Source organism: Schistocerca piceifrons, chromosome 6, assembly GCF_021461385.2.
Source record: "Schistocerca piceifrons isolate TAMUIC-IGC-003096 chromosome 6, iqSchPice1.1, whole genome shotgun sequence".
NCBI classification, from domain to species: domain Eukaryota; kingdom Metazoa; phylum Arthropoda; class Insecta; order Orthoptera; family Acrididae; genus Schistocerca; species Schistocerca piceifrons.
The window spans coordinates 517941709-517961214 of NC_060143.1; the positions used below are offsets into that span (position 1 = coordinate 517941709).

Below are 19506 nucleotides of genomic sequence, written 5' to 3' on the forward strand. Positions count from 1 at the left end.
AACAATATGCAGCTGAATTAAGATATGCTCTATCTATTGTATGTCGACCTAATGGCAACTCAGGCTCTGGACTCACACATCGATATCGACACAGCTCACAGCATGTTAAGTGGTACCCTCAACTACGACGCGCAGCCACTCTATGGAGGCCCGCATCGCTCGTGTTAGAGTATTTCAGATAACCAAACAGCTAATGACATCACTTGAACCAAAAGAGAAAACCTGCCATTGCCTGTGCAGTTAGATATATACTGGATTCCTACACTGAAGGACTTTGCTAATGTATACAGCTATTTGGACTTGGATCTCTGGACATTCTGGTAAAACTATCTTGTTCAGTTTTGGGCTGTGCTGTGTGACATTACAGGCTGCAAGTCCGCTACGCAACTGCTTTAAAAAAGAGAGTATTTGGTTGAGCAACATGGCTGGCAAGTTGCCGTGTAGTGAGTGGTTGGGCAAGCTAGATGGGCAAGCGCTGATCAGCGTTCTGAGCCCTGCAGCGAGCTGTGAAAAGAGATGGGGTGGCTGTTTGGCTGTCTGGCACTAGTGTGCTCGCTATTTGGAAATCACGTGGCAGTTTGGATAAACTATACCTCCACGTGCTAAAGGACGCAAAGCAAAATGGCAAGGTTCTGAGTGTGCTAAAACTGTAGCATCGAATATTCACTAAAAACACAAAAACAAATTCCAAACGTGCTACGAAAAATCAACGAATGGTATTGAAATCCCAAAAATTATACCATGTACAGTCGTGGACAAAACAAGCGAGACCCCTTGCCTTTTCATTATGCTGATCCGCACAGCTTTAAAATTTGCTACACAGAATAACAGGCAAGGCGACGAAGTGCTACCAACATACTGTGAACAGGAGTGAAATTGAAAACCGTCCGAACTTTGTCAGACTGTTCTCAATCATGCGTAAGACAATATTAATGCTGATTAGTGTGTTAAACACAACACGTAAATATAAGATATAAATGAAAGAAGAAACGCTAATTAATATGAACTGTACTAATAAAAATGAATTTCAGCTTATCGAGATAACATAACTGTTTTGGTAAGACAAAGTAACCCAGATCGTTACGAATTAGCAAAATATTATGCACATTCGGTCGCGAAACGATCTGTGTCAACGTTCAGACCAGTTATATTGGATTACTGTTGCTGACCTTCAATGAAAGTGTGCAATTTGTGTTGCAAAGAGCTTTCTGGACTCAAAAACATGAATTTTCTACCTTTATGTCACCGCTTATGTGACAATCATTCGGGATGTTTATCTAAATAAAAAAAAATCATGTTTTTGAGTCCAGAAAGCTCTATGCAACACAAACTGCAGTAAACTGCAGAACATTTAACCATTTTCATTGCGAAATTGCTGACTTAATCATGTCTGGGGTAATAATAGAGGGCTGTTTGCCTGGGTTTTCTGCTAGCGTAGTGAAAGGTGTTTGCTACTGCAAACTGGCGCTTTTCATTTATTATAATGTTGCTCTACCAAGAACCGACGGAAGATTCTGTTAATATGAGATCTGGTTTGTTTTCGGTTCTAATCTCGATGGAGGCAGATAGAATATCAGTAAAGCAGTTTTAAGAAATTCTCGCGACCCCAATACGTTTTATTGCTACCCTTATTCTGTACCGGCGTCCTGTGGATGTCAATATGAAACTCTTGTAGAATTTTATACTTGTTACTGCCTACTTTTTCCGCTTGTCAATAATTGAATTGACTTCAGTGTGGTGCTGAATGATTTTTAACTGAATTTCGTGTGAATCTTCACATATTGCTAAATTTGCACACTTTCATGGAAGGTCAGCAACAGTAATCCAATATGACTGGTATGAACGTTGACACAGACCGTTTCGCGGCCGAATGTGCATAATATTTTGCTAATTCGTAACGATCTGGGGTATTTTGTCTTACTAAAACAGTTATGTTACCTGGATAAGCTGAAATTCATTTTTATTAGTACAGTTCATATTAATTAGCGTTTCGTCATTCATACATACACTCCTGGAAATTGAAATAAGAACATCGTGAATTCATTGTCCCAGGAAGGGGAAACTTTATTGACACATTCCTGGGGTCAGATACATCACATGATCACACTGACAGAACCACAGGCACATAGACACAGGCAACAGAGCATGCACAATGTCGGCACTAGTACAGTGTATACCCACCTTTCGCAGCAATGCAGGCTGCTATTCTCCCATGGAGACGATCGTAGAGATGCTGGATGTAGTCCTGTGGAACGGCTTGCCAAGCCATTTCCACCTGGCGCCTCAGTTGGACCAGCGTTCGTGCTGGACGTGCAGACCGCGTGAGACGACGCTTCATCCAGTCCCAAACATGCTCAATGTGGGACAGATCCGGAGATCTTGCTGGCCAGGGTAGTTGACTTACACCTTCTAGAGCACGTTGGGTGGCACGGGATACGTGGGGACGTGCATTGTCCTGTTGGAACAGCAAGTTCCCTTGCCGGTCTAGGAATGGTAGAACGATGGGTTCGATGACGGTTTGGATGTACCGTGCACTATTCAGTGTCCCCTCGACGATCACCAGTGGTGTACGGCCAGTGTAGGAGATCGCTCCCCACACCATGATGCCGGATGTTGGCCCTGTGTGCCGCAGTTGTATGCAGTCCTGATTGTGGCGCTCACCTGCACGGCGCCAAACACGCATACGACCATCATTGGCACCAAGGCAGAAGCGACTCTCATCGCTGAAGACGACACGTCTCCATTCGTCCCTCCATTCACGCCTGTCGCGACACCACTGGAGGCGGGCTGCACGATGTTGGGGCGTGAGCGGAAGACGGCCTAACGGTGTGCGGGACCGTAGCCCAGCTTCATGGAGACGGTTGCGAATGGTCCTCGCCGATACCCCAGGAGCAACAGTGTCCCTAATTTGCTGGGAAGTGGCGGTGCGGTCCCCTACGGCACTGCGTAGGATCCTACGGTCTTGGCGTGCATCCGTGCGTCGCTGCGGTCCGGTCCCAGGTCGACGGGCACGTGTACCTTCCGCCGACCACTGGCGACAACATCGATGTACTGTGGAGACCTCACGCCCCACGTGTTGAGCAATTCGGCGGTACGTCCACCCGGCCTCCCGCATACCTACTATACGCCCTCGCTCAAAGTCCGTCAACTGCACATACGGTTCACGTCCACGCTGTCGCGGCATGCTACCAGTGTTAAAGACTGCGATGGAGCTCCGTATGCCACGGCAAACTGGCTGACACTGACGGCGGCGGTGCACAAATGCTGCGCAGCTAGCGCCATTCGACGGCCAACACCGCAGTTCCTGGTGTGTCCGCTGTGCCGTGCGTGTGATCATTGCTTGTACAGCCCTCTCGCAGTGTCCGGAGCAAGTATGGTGGGTCTGACACACCGGTGTCAATGTGTTCTTTTTTCCATTTCCAGGAGTGTATCTTATATTTACGTGTTGTGTTTAACACACTAATCAGCATTAATATTGTCTTACACATGACTGAAAACAGTCTGACAAAGTTCGGGCGGTTTTCAATTTCACGCCTGTGCGTAGTATATTGGTAGCACTTCGTCGCCTTGCCTATTATGCTGTGTAGCAAACTTTAAAGCTGTGCGGATCAGCATAATGAAAAGGCAAGGGGTCTCGCTCGTTTTGCCCACGACTGTACATAAAACAATTATTAACGAAGTTATTGACATTAATAGTGAAAATAGTCAATAAGTTAAGGAAAGATGGTACACATATGCATGCCAACGACCTTGCTGCAGTGGTAACATCGGTTCCCGTCAGATCACCGAAGTTAAGCGCTAGCGGGATTGGCCTGCACTTGGATGGGTGATAGTTGGGGTCTGCGAGCGCTGTTGGCAAGCGGGGTGCACTCAGCCCTTGTGAGGCCAAATGAGGAGGTACGTGACTGAGGAATAGCGGCCCCGGTCACCAAAACGACAACGGCCAGGAGAGTGGTGTGCTGACCACGAGCCACTGCATATCCGCATACAGTGACGCCTATCGGCTGAGAATGACAACGGCAGTCCATAGCTATCATTAGGCCTTCCCAAGCCTGTTGGGGCGGAATTTAGTTTTAGTACATATACACACAGTACCAAAGCCAGGATTTCCCTCCTTATGTACACTGAAGATTAGCGTCAGCATGAGTGATTTGTCGTACACTACTGGCCATTAAAATTGCTACACCAAGAAGAAATCCAGATGATAAACGGGTATTCATTGGACAAATATATTATACTAGAACTGACATGTGATTACATTTTCACGCAATTTGGGTTAATAGATCCTGAGAAATCAGTACCCAGAACAACCACCTTTGGCCTTAATAACGGCCTTGATACGCCTGGGCATTGAGTCAAACAGAGCTTGGATGGCGTGTACAGGTACAACTGCCTATGCAGCTTCAACACGATACCACAGTTCATCAAGAGTAGTGACTGGCGTATTGTGACGAGCCAGTTGCTGGGCCACCATTGACCAGATGTTTTCAGTTGGTGAGAGATCTGGAGAATGTGCTGGCCAGGGCAGCAGTCGAACATTTTCTGTATTCAGAAAGGCCCGTACAGGACCTGCAACGTGCGGTCGTGCATTATCCTGCTGAAATGTAGGGTTTCACAGAGATCGAATGATAGGTAGAGCCACGGGTCGTAACACATCTGAAATGTAACGTCCACTGTTCAAAGTGCCGTCAATGCGAACAAGAGGTGTCCGAGACGTGTAACCAATGACATTTCATACCATCACGCCGGGTGATACGCCAGTATGGCGATGACGAATACACGCTTCCAGTGTGCGTTCACCGCGATGTCGCCAAACACGGATGCAACCATCATGATGCTGTAAACAGAACCTGGATTCATCCGAAAAAATGACGTTGCAAACGTCGTCCAACTGCTCGTGCAGATGGTTATTGTCTTGCAAACGTCCCCATCTGTTGACTCAGGGATAGAGACGTAGCTGCACGATCAGTTACCGCCATGCGATAAGATGCCTGTCATCTCGACCGCTAGTGATACGAGGCCGTTGGGATCCAGCACGGCGTTCCGTTTTACCCTCCTGAACCCACCGATTCCATATTCTGCTAACAGTCATTGGATCTCGACTAACACGAGCAGCAATGTCGCGATGCGATAAACCGCAATCGAGATAGGCTACAATCCGACCTTTATCAAAGTCGGCAAGGTGATGGTACGCATTTGTCCTCCTTACACGAGGCATCACAACAACTTTTCACCAGGCAACGCCGCTCAACTGCTGTTTGTGTATGGGAAATCGATTGGAAACTTTCCTCATGCCAGCACGTTGTAGGTGTCGCCACCGGCGCCAATCTTGTGTGAATGCTCTGAAAAGCTAATCATTTGCATATCACAGCATCTTCTTCCTGTCGGTTAAATTTCGCGTCTGTAGCACGTCATCTTCGTTGTGTAGCAATTTTAATGGCCATTAGTGTATTATCAAATGGTTCAAATGGCTCTAAGCACTATGGGACTTAACTTCTGAGGTCATCAGTCCCCTAGAACTTAGAACTACTTAAACCTAACCAACCTAAGGACAACACATACATCCATGCCCGAGGCAGGATTCGAACCTGCGACCGTAGCGATCGCGCGGTTCCAGACTGTAGCGCGCGTCGTATTATCCTAGAGAATGTGTTAAGTTAATGGTTGTAAGATGATCATACGTGTAACACAATAGTGGAGCAGTAAACTGGATAAAGATATGCTTAATTAGTTTTTCACCATTCCGTTTGTGGTTTATGGTGCATAAAGTTAAAATAAAAGATGATCATTCAGCGATTTTGAGCATTTATTAATGTAACATCGGACGGCAAATTAACTACGTAGGTTGGAACTTAAATAGTGGCAACACTGCTGTGGAGACAGTATGCAATGGAATCTACTATTGTCGCTGATTGCACACGTTGCTGACATACTTATCTTACCTCCGAGCAAATGGACTCGCCCGCCCCACGGCACCGGCGTGCACACAATCGAGGGAAAAACAGTCACTTGTAAGCGAGCGGTTAAACGTAACGGTGTCACTATGTTTTCGAAACAGGAACAAATGAGTTGGATCACGACTGAATGTGCCAGAGGTCGTACAGCACGACAGTGTCATCAACATCTTCAAGAGGCGTGCGGGGAATCGGCATTGCCTTACAGAACAGTGGCTGGCTGGGTAAAAGCCTTCAACGAAGGTCGGCAAACTGTAGCAGGTCGTCCTAGCGTCTCTGATGAAGAAGCGCATGCGACCAGCTTTGTGAAAGAAGCGGCGACACTTTCTGCGCAACCCACCCACCATACAGCGCAAGCTGTGGCTGCTCTGTTCGGTCTATGGGACTGGGAAGTACTGTACCGTCCACAATACTCCCCGGACTTAAGTCGTTGTGACTTTGATTTGATTCCGAAGATGAAGGAACCACTTCGTGGCATTCGCTTCAGAGCTGTTCCAGAGATTCGACAGGCAGTAGATCGCTCCATTCACACCATCAACAGAACAGGCTCTCCTAACAGCATACTACGCCCTCCACATCGCTGGCAACGCTTCTGACTGCTTTGAAGGACAGCTACAGGTGCAAGCATGTAGGTCTCTTGTATCGATTGTGAAAAAATAGTTGCCACTATTTAAGTTCTAGCCCTCGTAAATATACGTATAATGTACGTCGTGAATTCATAAAACTTGTAATATCGATGATCGTTGCAATGGTGGTCCAGTTAGAAGTTGCTCCTTGACCTCTAGTAGAGCGCCACATGGCCAAGTCCCTAAATACGCTGGCAGAGCAGGTTGCGGGGTCTTTTGATGTTCACGTCGTGGCTTGTAAGGTTGTTTGGTAAGGTTTGCGCTACAGGTGAATTGCCTGAGCTCAACTGTTGGTTGGAACTTTGAATTATTTCGATGTGTACGCATTCAGGACTTTCGAATATTTTGGTGTGCACCAGTTCGGGACTCAGAAATATTTTGAATCCCTTGCGTTAGTACAGCTATCAGTGAACTTTTAGTAAGATTAATTTATTATTGTATAAAGTCTGAACTTAAGCATTTAATTCAATTTAAGTGATTTGGTGGACAACTCAGAGCCTTTGGTTTACATTTCGTTACTGTCTGTGAATGCTCTGCTTGTTCTGCTGAGTCAATAATTTGATTTCTATGTTTCTGTACTGTGCTGAAATAAAAGTCTGTGTGAGGCCACCATTCGAAGTAACTTCGTGTCTGGTTTCAATCAACTGATAGTGAACATCAGTTCTGTGGTTCTAGGCTTCCTAAGGGATCATACCTTTAATGTCAGCTTTATTTTATTAATCCATTCATTAACTTCTATTGTTAAAAATTTCACGTATTTGTCTTTACTACATTAATGCATCTCGTGATAGATCGACGCTTCAGTAAGGACTTACAAGAGCAATGCATGACTCACCGTTTATCTAATGTTACGCGATCCCAGTAGCGTTGCAACTGGACATCGACGTGGCGTGGACATGCTACGAACTCATTCTCTTGTTGTGCTGCGATTGTTCAGATTGGTTCAAATGGCTCTGAGCACTATGGGACTTAACTTCTTAGGTCATCAATCCCATAGAACTCAGAACTAGTTAAACCTAACTAACCTAAGGACATCACTAACATCCATGCCCGAGGCAGGATTCGCACCTGCGACCGTAGCGGTCGCTCGGTTCCAGACTGTAGCGCCTAGAACCGCACGGCCACCCCGACCGGCGCTGCGACTGATATTTCAGTGCGTGAATAAATCAGAGCTTTCGACAAAGCCCATGTCGAATACTTGAATACCTGATTATCCCTTTACCTAGCAAGTTTTCCCCTATATTTTTTTCCCCTATATTTCTTTCCTCATTTCTTATCATATTAGTCAACTTGATTCTTTTGTTGCGCCACAAACGATTCCGTACTTTTCTCTATTCAGCGATTCTGGACACCAAACATACCTTATCAGGTTCAGTGGCCTATCCTCTGTTGGTTCGGACGCTATCAGGTGACCCTAACATTGTGACTCCAGGGTCTGGACCTTAGGAGAAGGGTGGGAAACACATAATGCGACGATATGCTGCGACTATATTTACCGAGGACGCAGCACTCTGTCGTGCCACAGTCGTTGGAGCTGACGCAGTCGATGTAGCCTGGGATGACGACCTTCTTCACCAGACCTGCCGACGTCGCCAGGATCAGGGCGGCGCTGGCAGCCAGCAGCAGAGACAGGGATGCCTGATGCATCGTCCTGAAACACAACGCATCCCACGAGAGCTTATAAACGTGCGGGAAAGTAAACATATCTGGTGTCCGAGGATACTGCTTTCACACAGGGCTCTTTAATATCAGTGGTGATGGCAGTCAGGATGTAAACAAAGACTGAGGATCTGTTACATGACGAGTTTGGCTTTACGAAAAGTAAAAGACTAGAGAGACATTTCTGGCTTTATGCTTGATAATCGAAGTAAGGATTAAGAAAAATCGAGGCATGTCCATACGAAATGTTGACACATAAAATGCGTTCGACAGTGTAGCATAGTTCGAAATTCTCAGGGAAATACATATAAGCTATAGGACAGACGCGCCATGTACAGTATGTACACTCACCAGGGGTGAAAAATAAAAATGGCAGACGAAGAGCGAACTGTTCCGATTACAAACGGTTTATGACAGGGATGTAGTCTGTGTTCAATCTGTGCATCGAAATAGCAGTGACGGAAATAAGAGAAAAGTTCAGGAGTGAGATTAAAATTCTGGGTGAAACGATATCAGTGACAAGATTCGCTGATGACATTGCTATCCTCAATGAAATTCATGGACAATTGCATGATATGTTAAGTGGCATGAACTGTTTAACGAGTAAAGAGTATGGATTGAGATTAGGTAGAAAAAGACGCAACAGTGATGTGTAGCAAAAACTAGATTAGCTATAAACGTAACATCAAACCTGAGGACCACGAAATAGATGAAGTGAGGGATTTCTGATACCTTGGAACCAAAACAGTGCACGACGGGTGAAGCAAGGAGTACATAAAATAGACTAGCCCAGACAAAGGGGGCACTCCTGGACGAACTAAAAGTGTCTGTAAGTACCTAACATCGGTGTTAATTTCAGGAAGAAATTTCTGAGAATGCACGGTTCGAGCTCAGCATTGTATGGTCGTGAAACACTGACTGTGGGAAAGAAGAGAAGAGAATACAAACGTTTGAGATGTGTTGCTAGAAGAGTGTTGAAAATTAGGCAGATTGATTAGAAAGGAATGGGCGAAGACAGAAACCTATGGGAACATTGGCCGTAAGAAGGTACAGTATTGTGGGACGTGTATTAAAACATGAGGGAACAACTTCCATTGCACTAGAGGGAGTTAGAGAGGGCAAAAACTGTTGCAGGGTGTATACGTGGACGACGAAAAAAAATTCCCGGATTTTTCCCGGAATTCCCGGTTAAAAGTACACTTCCTCCTGGGTGAAAATACACTTTTTCCGTGTTAAGTGAGAGTATACTTTTCCTCGAAACTGTGGAAGTTATGCCTTTTGAATGGTTATGGTTTTATACACAGGCGTAGAATTTCCCAGCATTTTATTAAAATAAACTCAGGGAACAAAACACATTTTGGGAAGATGTCTGACGTGCAGCAACATGTACACTGTATTTTCATATTATGAAAGTATAAATTCGAATTCTACCAAACACCGTATGTTACTTCCCGAAGCATTGAAATCGAGATTGCGTGGCGCTTTTGTTAGCCAGCCATAGCTCACGTCACGTGATCTCGCCAGCCGACAACAGCGGATATTCAGAACATATGACACGTGGTGTAGTCAGCCAATAGCAACACCACTGTTAAGTAGCGAGAACACACAAATAGGAAAAGTTAATGGTGTAAATTAATATACATAGTGTTGCTACAAGAAAAGAAAAGCTTTCACATACAATGTTGCTCCTTTTTGCACCTGTTACACTTTAAGATACATCACACAAATGTACCAGTAAAATTTTTAAGAACAACATAAATGTAAGATCGTCACTGCGCCATCCTACCACTAAATCTGAGGGTGGTGCGATGGGGACTTACCCTTGTGAGACGATGAAGTTGTGGAGAGGTGCATCAAACCAGTCGGAACACTGATGGAAAAAGTACGTAAGCATTTTGAGGAAGCATGCAAGCAGCATAAATGCTCTTTGCTGCCCTTTCGTTATTCGTATTTACATGATATCTTTTGTCAACAACATATTACGTCCAGAACGTCCGAATACATTCATGCGTATTACCAGGTTTAATGGAGGCTACCAGTATCAAACATCGGCCTTTATTCGAGGAAGATATTTCTGAGAATGTACGTTTGGAGCACACTATGTGATTAATGGACTGTGAGAAAACCAGATTGTAAGAGAATCGAAGCATTTGAGATGTGGTGCTGCAGAGGAATGTTGAAAATTAGGTGGACTCATAAGGGAAGGAATCGGTAAAGAGAGGAAGAAGTTCGTGTAGAATCTATAAGGAGAGAACATGTGGTAAATACTGACAGGAAAAAGGGACAAGATGGTAGGACATGTGTTAAGAAATGAAAATTTCCGCGGTGCTTGACGGAACACCAGAGGGTAAAGACTGTATGGCAAGACCGAGAATGGAATGTGGCAAACAAATAATTGAGGATATTGGCTGCAAGTGTTACTCTGAAGTGAAGAGTGTGACACAGTAGAGGGATTCGTGGCCGGCGGCATCGAAACAGATGACTAATGATCCAAAAAAAGACAAAAAATTGATGACACAAAAGTTACTTCTATCAAGACATTCCGGGATCGATGTTCGTCACTACGCTTTGCTACAAGTCAAAATAGTTACCCCTGACTTCGAACAGTGTAGTAGAAAGACCAAGATGCAGTAGTTTCTGATTACTCTGATACTGATCTGTTGGAGGCTTTCGTGCTAAAACATCATATACAAACACTAGAATTGTAATAAATGATTTCGATTAGTAACATTATACGAGAGAGTACAGATTAATATTTCTTGTCAAACCGCTGTGTAACAACGTTTTTCGTATTCATCGACACAGAAATCGCACTACCGATGAAGGACTGCAAGTGGATCAATTGATATATGGAGCACAGAGATGAATAGTAAATTAATCGGTTGTTGAACGTAATATGAAAAACTGCTGCAATCAACCAGTCAGCTGTCTCTCTTATATGTAAGTGACCGAAATAGGATTTGAAGCGAAATAGAGCTACACTATGTGATCAAAAGTATCTGGACACCCCAAACAACACACGTTTTTCATATTAGTTGCATTGTACTGCCAACTGTTGTCAGGTACTCCATGTCAATGACTTCAGTAGTCATTAGACATCGTGAGAGAGCAGAATGGGGCGTTCCGCGGAACTCACAGACTTTGAACGTGGTCAGGTGATCGCGTGTCACTTGTGTCATACGTCTGTACGCGAGATTTCCACACTCCTAAACATCCCTAGGTCCACTGCTTCCGATGTGATAGTGAAGTGGAAATGTGAATGGACACATACAGCACAAAAGCGTACAGGCCGACCGCGTCTGTTGACTGACAGAGTTCGCCGACAGTTGAAGATGGTCGTAATGTGTAATAGGCAGCATCTATCCAGACCATCACACAGCAATTCCAAACTGCATCAGGATCCACCGCAAACTATGAAAGTTAGGCGAGAGGTGAGAAAACTTGGATTTCATGGTCGAGCGGCTGCTCATAAGCCACACATCACGCCAGTAAACGCCAAACGACGCCTGGCTTGGTGTAAGGAGCGTAAACTTTGGACGATTGAATAGTGGGAAAACGTTGTTTGGAGTGAGGGATCACGGTAAACAATGTGGCGATCCGATGACAGGGTGTGGGTATGACGAATGCCCGGTGAACGTCGTCTGCCAGCGTGTATAACGCGAACAGTAAAATGCAGAGGCGGTGGTGTTATGGTGTGGTCGTGTTTTTCATGGAGGGGATTGTACCCCTTGTTGTTTTGCGTGGCAGTATCAGAACACAGGCCTACATTGATGTTTTAAGCACCTTCTTGCTTTTCACTGTTGAAGAGCAATTTGGGGATGGCGACTGCATCTTTCAACACGATCGAGCACCTGTTCATAATGCACGGCCTATGGCGGAGTGGTTGAAACATCCCCTACGAAAAATTTATGAATTACTGTGCTGCTAAACCTCTACGTTATTTGATTTTCAAACAGCTGAGCAAAACTGAACGTACTCAGACATTTCTCTCTTTACTTATTTTGAACAACACTAAACTGACTCACAATATTTCTTTTAGCGCAACGCAATCTGACTTTCAATAATCCCTGCTAAAGAATGGCCCTGACTAACAATAACCTATACCTTTCATGAATCACTTACCTCACACTACGGTCGCAGGTTCGAATCCTGCCTCGGGCATGGATGTTTGTGATGTCCTTAGGTTAGTTAGGTTTAACTAGTTCTAAGTTCTAGGGGACTAATGACCTCAGCAGTTGAGTCCCATAGTGCTCAGAGCCTTTTGAACCATTTGAACTTACCTCACAAAAATCTTCGTTACTGAAACTACTGTATTACAGAGAGCGCCAATATTGCCGGCTAAATAAAAGATTCTAACTACTGAAGGCACTAACTACTGATAGGCATAGTTAGCAAATGAAAGATTTTGAAAGTGAATAAACAATGTATTTACCTCAATAGTGTTCGAAAGTCATAATATATATATCAGTTTATGACATCCAGTCTTACAAATTTCTTTTGTCAACCGGTTGCATAGAGTCTTCTGATGAAGTCGCCCTTAGAGGTGACGAAACCCGGTCAAGGTATATAGAAAATCTATGCAACCGGTTGGCAGATTTTTACATATTTTTCAAATTTGTGTATACGGTTGCTGCAAGCGTCAGCCATGTTCAAAGTCTTACAAATTTCGTTTTTCTGACGGACACAAGTCCAGATCGTCCGCTCTCAAAACTCTGCCATCTCTCTTCCCACATCCACCACTGCTGGCGGCTCACATTCAACAGCACAACGCTACGCACTGTTCACATCCAACTGCCCAACACTAAAATAGCAAATATTCCAACAATTCCAACCAGCCACAGATTGCACACAGCATAGTCAGTGATTTTCATACAGAGCGCTACTTGGCGTTACCAACATGAAAACCTAAACAGCCTACTTACATGGTTACACGACAATAACATCCCTGTAATGGATTGGCCTGCACAGAGTCCTGACCTGAATCCTGTAGAAGACCTTTGGGATGTATTGGAACGCCGACTTTGTGGCAAGGCTCACCGACCGACGTCGATACCTCTCTTCAGTGCAGCACGCCGTGAAGCATGGACTGCCGTTCCCCAAGAAACCTTCCAGCACCTGATTAAACGTATGCCAGCAAGAGTGGAAGCTGTCATCAAGGCTAAGGGTGGGCCAACACCATATTGAATTCCAGCATTACCGATGGAGGGCGCCACGAACTGGTAAGTCATTTTCAGCCAGGTGTCCGGACACTTTTGATCACATAGGGTAACATGGGCCAGGACATCAGCAATTAGCAGAAGAGTGCATCGGGAACGACAGTCAGAAGGAAGAAAGGGAGATTAGATTTAACGTCCAGTCGATAGCGAACGACATCCAGAGCCGACTATAGTCACTGGTGTATGGCGAGTTACAGTTCAGAGCATAATGAAACGTATCTGGGGTTTGTCGAGGATACTAAACACTGCAGGATACTTCAAGCTCATCAGTCTAGCCGTGCTATTCCGTTGCTGCATCAAGAAGATGTGATTTTCTTTGAAACAGTGCTAGTCCTGTGCAATATGTTCGTCAACTATTGGTTGGTACAGTCGCCAAATGTACTGTTGTCCCCTCTTGGCATTGAGAAATGGTTCAAGTGGCTCTGAGCGCTATGGGACTTGACTGCTGTGGTCATCAGTCCCCTAGAACTTAGAACTACTTAAACCTAACTAACCTAAGGACATCACACACATCCATGCCCGAGGCAGGATTCGAACCTGCGACCGGGCATTGAGAACTTGCGGGTTTTAGCGTCGTGTTGGCTGTCACTAGAGACGGCGTTGCCGCTCGGACCATAGAAGAAAGGAAAAAGGAAGGAAGATTAGGGTTTAACGTCCCACTGAGGTCATTAGTGCTATTGCACAAGCTCAGATTGTTTCATGGATGGGGAGAGAAATCGGCCGTGCCCTTTCAGAAGAACCATTCCGGCATCTGTCTGGAGCGATTTAAGGAAATCACAGAAGACTTAAACCAGGATGGTTGGACGTAAATTTGAACCGTCGTCCTCCCGAATACAGTACCTTACCAATGCGCCACGTTGCGCGTTTCTGTTGCTACAGCAAATGGAAATAGCATTGAACACTTATTCGCAAGATGACACTCAATGTCTGTATGCACGTCTATAAGACACTGAAGTTGTTGCACTAGAGAAGCTATTATCATGCGGTTATGCATCTCGTGGTCGTGCGGTAGCGTTCTCGCTTCCCACGCCCGGGTTCGATTCCCGGCGGGGCCAGGGATTTTCTCTGCCTCGTGATGGCTGGGTGTTGTGTGCTGTCCTTAGGTTAGTTAGGTTTAAGTAGTTCTAAGTTCTAGGGGACTGATGACCATAGATGTTAAGTCCCATAGTGCTCAGAGCCATTTGAACCAGCCATGCAGTTATGATAAGTTATATACTTTGTGAATAAAACTTCCATATTTTGAGACTGTCTTTCAGGGTGGTTTATTTTGTAGCAGCGTCGTGTAGCTAATTCAGGTGAACTATACTGCTCGAAAAAAGAATTCTGTTGCGCAATAAGGGCCTGTGCCATAGATTTGTCGTGAAAACGGCAGGGTGAAATCGTAAGAAGTGTTTGGTATTAATATGTAACAATCTCTTTCATTTTTATACGTAACAATCTCTTTTATACAATGGATTCAAAATTTAGTGTAATGTTGACAGAATAGATAAATCAAAGGCTTGGGCAGCCGCTGCTCACTGTATGCCCACGGGAAAGCTAAGTAATCGCCTTGCGCTGTTTTTTCATTTCATTTTCGATGCTGCTTTAGCTCTCGCAATCGCTGATACTGGACTTAAAAGGCTTTTTGTAGTCCTTGGGGTTTCCATAATTCCAAGCATATTTACGCCTCATATGAGACTATCTTTCATTATTTTGTATTTTGAAATTTAATATTGTTTTCTACTTATATTCCGGAGAATATTTTTTCATCTCGTTTTAAATCCCATTAGGGGTCCGGAAGCTGCTCGCAATGACGCCCGAATCTGTGTCCCACATAAGGCGTTTCCACGCTACACTAATTCACGACTTTATAGAAAGAACTAATTCGTAACAATCACGAGCATGCGCGTACGCTGATACGATGACGTCACAGGCAAAAGAAATAATTTGTGACAAATACCTACAGGGAAGACCCATCTCTGTTTACTCATTATTGGTCTCCCAGTTACCAGTGATTCAAATCTGACGGTATTTTGCTATACAAAAAAATTCGAGCAACGAGAGAGTAGGTGTTTTCACGTCAAAAAAGTGAAGAACCTAAGAGACAAGGTCGGATGTCTGTGTAACTTCACACACGCACCACCTCTAGCCTTGATGCATGCATCTACATCTACATACATACTCCGCAATCCACCATACGGTGCGTGGCGGAGGGTACCTCATACCACAACTAGCATCTTCTCTCCCTGTTACACTCCCAAACAGAACGAGGGAACAATGACTGCCTATATGCCTCTGTACGAGCGCTAATCTCTCTTATCTTTGTGATCTTTCAGCGAAATAGAAGTTGGCGGCAGTAATATTGTACTGCAGTCAGCCTCAAATGCTGGTTCTCTAAATTTCCTCAGTAGCGATTCACGAAAAGAACGCCTCCTTTTCTCCAGAGACTCCCACCCGAGTTTCGGAAGCATTTCCGTAACTCTCGCGTGATGATCTAACCTACCAGTAACAAATCTAGCAGCCCGCCTCTGATTTGCTTCTATGTCCTCCCTCAATCCGACCTGACAGGGATCCCAAACGCTCGAGCAGTACTCAAGAATAGGTCGTATTAGTGTTTTATAAGCGGTCTCATTTACAGATGAACCACATCTTCCCAAAATTCTACCAGTGAACCGAAGACGACTATCCGCCTTCCCCACAACTGCCATTACATGCTTGTCCCACTTCATATCGCTCTGCAATGTTACGCCCAAATACTTAATCGACGTGACTGTATCAAGCGCTACACTACTAATGGAGTATTCAAACATTACGGGATTCTTTTTCCTATTCATCTGCATTAATTTACATTTATGTATATTTAGAGTTAGCTACCATTCTTTACACCAATCACAAATCCTGTCCAAGTCATCTTGTATCCTCCTACAGTCACTCAACGACGACATCTTCTCGTACACCACAGCATCATCAGCAAACAGCCGCACATTGCTAGCCACCCTATCCAAAAGATCATTTATGTAGATAGAAAACAACAGCGGGCACTCCACATGATACCCTCACCTCCGATGAACACTCACCATCGAGGACAACGAACTGGGTTCTATTACTTGAGAAGCCTTCGAGCCACTCACATATTTGGGAACCAATTCCATATGCTCGTACCTTAGTTAGGAGTTTGCACTGGGGCACCGAGTCAAACGCTTCCCGGGAGTCAAGGAATATGGCATCCGCCTGATACCCTTCATCCATGGCTCGCTAGATATCATGTGAAAAAAGGGCGAGTTGCGTTTCGGAGGAGCGATGCTTTCTAAAGCCGTGCTCATGCATGAACAGCAACTTCTCTGTCCCAAGGACAATCATTATATTCGAACTGAGAATATGTTCGAGAATCCTGCAACAAAACGATGTGAAGGATATTGGTCTGTAATTTTGAGGATCCGTCCTTCTACCCTGTACAGGCGACACCTGCGCTTTTATCCAATCGCTCGGGACTTTACGTTGGGCAAGAGATTGGCGATAAATGCAAGCTAAGTAAGGAGCCAATGCAGTAGAGTACTCTCTGTAAAACGGAATTGGAATCCCATCAGGACCTGGCGATTTATTTATTTTCAACCCATTCAGCTGCTTCACAACCCCAGGGATGTCTATCACTATGTCCTCCATACGGGAATCTGTACGAGACTCAAACGGCCGTATGTTTGTACGATCCTCCTGCGTGAAAGATTTCTCAAATGCTAAATTTAAAATTTCAGCTTTCGTTTTGCTGTCTTCCGTTGCCAGGCCAGACTGATCAGTGAGTGACTGGTTGGAAGCCTGACTCGTTTGGGGAAGGTGGCATAAAGCGGGTATGAAAATTAATAAGAATTGCAGTTCTCTGTGACAGGTAACCATCAGGGTGCATTCGTGTTGTTATGATGCCTGGTAGGGTACATAAGGCGCGTGAACAGCGTCAGATGTTGACTGCCACAGTGCGGCGGACAGGGAGACGCCGCGTACGCGTATGAGACAGCGTTATCAGACCTTATCAGACTTTGATGTCTGATGAGGATTAGTGGTGTAGAGCGCTAAACGGCGAGGTCATCAATGTCAATAAGAGTTCAGAAGGGACCTTAAAGTACATCTACATTTGGCCGGCTGGTCGAATCGTGCAATATTCAGATTTGTGGGGCATTCTGATGGACGGTGGTCCGATGTTGGACTGCGCAGGAACGTGAGGGCTGGCATAATGGTCGTCAAGGTTCCGGTCAAGCACGTCTGACCAACACAAGGGAGGATCGCCGCACTGTGCTCCAAGCACACCGTAACGCCTTCACGTAACGCCTGCCACTCGAGAACACGTAGAGGACTCTCCGCTGCATTCTGTGTTATCTTGTACTATTGATAGGAAACTAACAGCAGCCGCACTAGGGAATTACCGTCGCATTCGTAGCATGCCGTGAACACCGCAACACAGACGGCTGATTTTGAAGTGGTTCCGCTCATGAATGATGTCGGACTGTGTTCAGCAAGGAATCGAGCTTCTCCACTACCTTGGATTGAGGCTGTTGATAGGTGTCCTTAAGGCCTTAGTGCATAGGGCGTACTGTGTATCAGATAAAGATAATTTTCAAGAAGAGCTCACATATCTCAAGAGCATTTTTAAATCGAATGGATCAGCAACAAATAGAGCATTCAGTGCAAAACATAGAATGCAGGTATGTGATGGGGAAAAAGACAGTAATTCCATCAGATTTAGTGCGTTTATGCCCTATGTGGGTGCCCTTTCCTCGAAGATAGGCCACATTCCTGAGAAACACTGTGTTAAGGTGATCTTCCCCCCCCCCCCCCCCCCCCTCCCCGCGAAGATTGCAGCTTTACTCGGCTCTGTGAAGGACGGTTTACAGCTTCGTAAAGCGGGTGTGTATCAGATTCTCAGATTCCTTTCGGAAATTGTGAGAAGTCGTACATAGGTCAATCAACACGCACCGTTCATGAGAGATGTGTGGAACATCGAAGATACAGACGCTTATTACAGCCAGACAAGTCAGCTGTGGCCGAACATTGTATTGACACAGGGCATTCCATGAATTACAGTGATGTGAAAATTTTAACATCCACCTCTTCCTTTTGGGAATCTGTCTTCAAGGAAGTGATAGAGATTAGATTAGCTAATAATTTAAAAAATAGAGATGATGGTTTTAATTTGGACAAAGTATGAAATCCGGCTCTTGGGGTAATTAAACTGCAGAGAAGTCGTCATGGTGTCACCGCCGCCGATCATACATCGATAACCGAATCGAGTGTCTGTACGCCTTCGCCACAGGTGGCATGTGTAAGCGTATGTCTCTGCCGCCGACCGGCATGTGCAGTACCACTGCGATGGAGCATATAAGGCCGCGCTTGGCATCTTGTCGTCAGTCTTGTGACTCACTCTGAGGATGGCCGGACGATGCGCGGACGAAGTATCAGTGGAGGAAGTTTTATTTTATTGGCTGCGTGTCCCAAATTTAATGGATTATTTGAAGTTGTTCTTTTGAAATTGTAGAACATAATTTTACTTTCACTGTGTGAAGCAGTCTTACTACTTTTTCAGTTTTCGTCAAGTTCAATCTTTCTCCTGGACTGTATGAAGCAAGTATATGTGGCACAAAAGATTCAGTTCGATTGTATTGACAGTTGGCGGTGTGAATGCAGAAACCAGATTTCCGATGTGAAGAAATAGCTCACCAGTTGCGTTAAAACACAATTTTGAACGCAACTAGTGTGCTATTTCTCCACGTCAGCTTCCTTCAGAAACAGCTGCTGAAAGTGACGAACAAAAATGTAAATGAAAAGATTGGCATCTGCAGTGGGCGGATACCTGCGAGGGGAAATTCTGACGTAATCGGCGCTCGGCGCTAGCAACAGAAACTGCAACGTTTAACTTCACCACGCAATTTTGACACTACAAGTACTAGGTCACTGGCGTTTGCAGAAATGAAAAAAACAAGGAAGTCAATGTGACGTGTTCCAGACAAATCCATTACGCGACGAAACCGAACGACCGACGCATCTGCCACCTTTCATTGTGCCACTTACATGCAGTTACCATTA

The 19506-nt window shown here is 45.0% G+C and overlaps 1 protein-coding gene across 1 annotated transcript in view; it reads right to left on the bottom strand.

Annotated features, from left to right (window-relative positions):
- LOC124802814 (astakine-like) overlaps nt 1–19506 on the bottom strand; it is a 123683-nt gene that overhangs the window by 14824 nt on the left and 89353 nt on the right. The window contains exon 2 of the mRNA XM_047263819.1: nt 8077–8231. Coding sequence (XP_047119775.1) covers nt 8077–8227 — 151 coding nt within the window. The 5' untranslated portion in view covers nt 8228–8231. The remainder of the gene's footprint in view (nt 1–8076; nt 8232–19506) is intronic.